General features: G+C 35.4%; 1 protein-coding gene across 1 annotated transcript in view; it reads right to left on the bottom strand.

Annotated features, from left to right (window-relative positions):
• Window positions 1-2291: 2291 nt before the first annotated feature.
• The window catches only part of dym (dymeclin), a 91267-nt gene continuing 88423 nt past the window's right edge, over window positions 2292-5135 (bottom strand). Inside the window, exon 17 of the mRNA XM_061698850.1 lies at window positions 2292-4697. Within this exon, the coding sequence (XP_061554834.1) occupies window positions 4548-4697 (150 nt within the window). The 3' untranslated portion in view covers window positions 2292-4547. The remainder of the gene's footprint in view (window positions 4698-5135) is intronic.

Below are 5135 nucleotides of genomic sequence, written 5' to 3' on the forward strand. Positions count from 1 at the left end.
CCTCCTAATTATTTGAAAGATTTTCTCCTAATATTAAGACTTCATTTCTTTAAAATGATGACTTTTTGTAGTCCAAGACTTTACTCAGGTAGTAATTTTTACGCAAGTACATGTTTATGATGTATTTAATTGTACGTTTCCATAGACCTTACCCATCTGAGACTTGTGAGCAGCTTTAACGTGACGCCATGCACTGTTTTCACAGTTAGTCACAAACTGCTTGAGTTAACCTTATCCCGTCCTACTTTATCGTATGTAGCGACAGCTCTTTGCATCCACCTTGGGGGTGGGGGGTGGGGGGGGGGGGGGATGTACGGGAACGACAGAGCGGCAGTTTCATCCATCTTGCTGCCGTCACGTGAAACGGGAGCCGTCGGTAAGGTGACCCCGGCGGCGTGGCGGCACATTGAGGGCCATGTCTCTCTGGAAGCACCTCCATTCAGCCATCTGCCACCTCAACCCCGTTCCCCCTCCCCGTAATGAAGCCACGAGCATGTGAGAACGGACCACTATGGAGAGAGAAGCATTAGCATTGTCCTTGACCGCGCAACAATTTCAGGCGCAGAAGAAAATCCATACAATCGCATAAAACTCTCGGGGAGTGGCAGCCATTGTGTCCTTTTTACCTCCCTTGCGTTTTTTTTTCTTTTTCTCAGCTGCAGCCTCGGTTGGCAAGAGGAACGACTGAGTTCTGTCGTCGCGAGAGATGCTAGCGAAGCTTATGAGACCTCAGTTCAGCGAGTGTGAAAGGATTGTGTTTTATTTTTACATTTTACTAATAGCGGTTATCTTCTCTAACTTTTTAGTCATACAATTACGACTTGTTTTTTGTAATATAACTTCTTGTGATAGTTTACCTTCAAAACTTTAGTCTTGTAAAATTGTTACTTATTTTTTTCAGAATATTGTGACTTTATTACAGTAAAACTACATTTTCTCCATAAAATTAAAATTTGTCCTGTAAAACCCCACACTACAACCCCATAAAATGTTCACTCTTTTTATTCTGGTAAAATTTTGTATTACTGACAGAGCTATTAATTTACTTTTTATTTGATCGTATGTTTGAGGAGATTTTATTCACGTAAAAATGTAGATTAAAAGTGTTAGAAAGTGTGTTTTATAGTTTTTATGTTTTACTAATAGTGGTTTTATTCCTTGTCGATTTATGAGTTGTCTTGTAATAACACTCATTTGATGAGTGATATTACAAGACAACTCATAAGTCGACTTCACCCAGGTCAAAAATAAATAAATAAATACAACTCAATTCCCATAAAACTGTTACCTTGTTTCTCATACTGCAACTTTATTCCTGTAAAATGACACAATTGTTCAAGATTATCATCTTTGCCACAATATTACAACTCCAGTCCTGTAAAATTACCATTTTTTCTTGTTAATTTACAACTTTTTTATGATTGTAATATTCTGTATTCCTTACACAGCTACACCTTGCATTTTATTTCATTATACGCTTCAAGAGACCTTGTATATTTCCGTAAAATTACAACTTTTAAAAAAAATATAAAACCATGACTTGTTTCTCATAATACAGACATTTTTCTCCTAATATTGGGATGTTAAAAAAAAAAAAAAACAACCACTTCCATTTTTGCAATGGCAGCAGTTAACGTTTCTTTCACACTTCCTTCAACTTCACATGCATAAAAGGTTTTCGACTTTTTTCTTGTGATACTCCAACTTTAATAACAAGCAATAAAGTATCTCCATTCCTATAAAAGAACAAGCTACAACTTTTTCTATTGCCATAGTACATTATTTGATTGTATGTTTCAAGAGATTTTAATCCTGTAAAACTAACTTTTTTCATAAAAAACTATTATTATATAAATTATTTATTATTATTTTTTGTAGTAGTACTACTTTTTCTTTTTCTTAAAACTGCAACTTTAAATTATGGAAAAGTAACACCTCCACAGTTTCACAAGCTGTTTGTCAGACCTCAGCACAGCGAGCATCAAACAATTACGAGTGTTAAAAATAGTGTTTTATTGTCTTTATGTGCGATTAGTATCTGTCTCTTATTTTTTTTTAAACTAATTTTACTATAGGTCTTATGATGGTGATAGTTTGATGCAGGAATAGATGAAGTCTCCCCCCCCCCCCCAATTTATAATAGGAAAGAAATCCAAACCTGTACAAATATAGGGGTCGAGCAACATCCCATAACGGATTCGTGTTCGACTAAATCTATTGTGTACTCTAATGGCCCAACTAATCCAACAGTGTTTCACTTTGTTCATAATGATTTGACACTAAGGCTCTGCTGCTTTGATACAATTAGTTTTTTATTGAAACCCGTACTGGTAAAGTAAAATTCACCTGTTGCTATATGTTCATCAAGTATGTATAATAGGTAATAATAATTATTTTTTTTGCACCCATTTAGAGGGGTCCAGTTATAAAAAAAATAAATAAAAATAAAAATATTCAATGCAAATGCTAAACATGCATATAAAGAGACAAACACAAGAGGACAGGAGGTTGAAACACTTGCCTTGTTTCTCTTGATGACAACGTGAAGAAGTGAAGGTAACCTGCTACTGTACTGCAACTGAAATCAAACTTCAATTAGCCTTGGTTATAGTGGGTTATATTAATTCTTATTTTTACAGAGCAAAGGCATTCAGACAGTACTGAGAAGAATTAGGGGAACACTGAAACGTCAAGAAAAACAGTAAAAGTTAAAAAGAAAAAAGTCATAAAGAAAGGATCTATAATATGGAAATTGTATTTTTTTTAATTCATTACAAATTTATTACGACCATTTTTTAAAGTCTATTCTCTTATTACTTATATTTGAACTTTATTCTCATATTTTGGATTCTCATATTCATGAATTAGTGTATAAAGTAGTGTTTAAAAAATTAATGGAACAAAAATAAAGCTATATTTTCAAGAAAAAAGTTCTGAGATACAAAAAAAGCCTGATTAAAAGAAAAAAGTTGCATTATTTTTAGAAAAAGAGGTCATTGTACTATGAGGAAGTACTTGTAATTTTAATCGGAATTATAACTTATAAGAGTATTTCAGTGTTTGTTGAAATGTAATTGCTCAACAGTTCTTATATTAACGCAAGCATATGTTCACATTCATATATCTATTTTCCAAAAATTAGTTCAGGACATTTTTCACGCTATATTATGAAGTCATCCTTGTAATATTTTGACTTTATCTTCAAAATATTTCGAATTGTCATAGTCATATTTTTGTCAGAAAAAAGCTGGAATATTAACAAAAATAAAGCTCCTTTAAAAAAAAAAAAGAAAACTTTTTTTTTTTAACATTATGCATTTATTAATGAAAAAAGGCAAATCTCTAAATATTTCAACTTTATTCTCGCAATATTTTGAATTCTCTTAGTTTTTAAGAAAAAGTATTTTATGAGTAGTCATATTACAAAAATAAAGTATTCAACTACCAACAAAAAATAAGAGTATAACTGCAGTCCTGTCAACGAAGGTTTTGGTGATAGTCATAATATTATGCATCTACTCATGGAATAAGTTGATTATCATAAAAAGTAACATTTTCCACATTTTTTTCACATTTCAACTCCTCTTGTCGCATTTTCTTGTAATATCTGGAATTCTGACAAAGTTACGAAAACAAAGCAGTATTTTGCAAGGAAAAAAGTAATTTATGAGCGTGCAACTTAATGCAGGTATGTGTTCATCGTTGTACTAGTATGCCCCCCGCATATTAGCAGTTTGTCATTTGAAGTTCACATACTGTGCATTGACAGATTATTTTTTATTTATCATCTGGTGAAAAACTAACCTTGCTGTTTTTGTGCTTAGACCAAAGCAATAAAAGAACTGCTTAGCCGCCATCATGTGGCATCTTGGTGCCAAAGAACTATGTATGCTTATGATTGGGGGGAGCTAGGGGGGTCATTTCCTCGTAGATTTTCGTTATTCGTGGCAGGGCTCGGTCCCCATCTTCTGCAAATAGTGGGGGAACACTATTCAAGAAAAAAAATTATCCTATTTTTCTGGTAAAAAAAAAATATAACTGATCTTGTAATATTTTGAAATCATTCTTATAGTCAAGTTTTTTTGTTCAGTGTGGCCCTAATGCTCCTTCAGGAGCGACACGAGCGCAAATAAAAAGCTAATTAATGATTGAAAATAAGCATTTTACAGAATATTCATGAAATGCCTGGTGTATAGTTTCGCAATTCAGTGCATCTGTGAATAAGTTATTCAGCGTGTTAAGTCCTCTGTGCGTGCTAAGTCCTCTCTTAAATGAATATATGTCCTACCACCAATGGGACGCTTAAGCTTTGGGAAGCTTTAGCATTACTGTGGAAGCAGGTCAAGACCCGGGAAGATTCCCAGCGGAGAAGCCAGAGGCATTGTTTTGGTTTACAACAAAATGAGGTTGCGCTGCGACGCCGCTGTAACACAAGATCGAGGCACTTCCAAAGCAATGTCCTATAAAAAGCAACACACACTCAAACACAGTCTGTTTTATACACATACACTTGTACAAAGTGTCAGTCTGTACTAGGGGAAACACACTCAGCCGGAGTCCATGCTGAAGAGCTCGATGCCGTGCGGGCTCCAGTGGAGGCCCACTCCCGAATTGAAGACCAGCGACCACACGTACGGGATGAAGAAGTCCTCGGGCTGGTCCTCCTCCACATACTTGAATTTCAGCTCCGGAAACTTCTAGACAACGAGAGGGATGTTCAGGAAAGTGATTAGGATGCACGGAGAGGGGTGGCGCATTCGCGAAAACTCCAAAGTAGGAAATCTCCCATTTCAAGGTTTCAAGTCTCAGCGCTCCAATTGATAGTACCAGGGTCGTGGGGTGTTAGGTGCCTGCCCTTTTGCCCTTGATGTCCAAGGTGCCGCTGTCATTTTTAAAAATTATTATTATTTTTTTAAACGTGTGCATAAGCTTCTCCGGGGCCTTTCATCAATAAAATCTAATGTAACCGTCTTTTGCATCGGTAGTCATGGCTCTTCTCGCCTACATAAGAGGGCATTGCACTACCTTAACTTCTCCATTTTATTTTACTCATTTTATCTTGGAACACAACAGAAAAATCAAGCAATGGCTTGCAAACTCAAAATACCCGTAAATTGGGGCTCTCGTAAAGTTAA

The sequence above is a fragment of the Phycodurus eques genome, chromosome 15 (genome assembly GCF_024500275.1).
Source record: "Phycodurus eques isolate BA_2022a chromosome 15, UOR_Pequ_1.1, whole genome shotgun sequence".
NCBI lineage: Eukaryota > Metazoa > Chordata > Actinopteri > Syngnathiformes > Syngnathidae > Phycodurus > Phycodurus eques.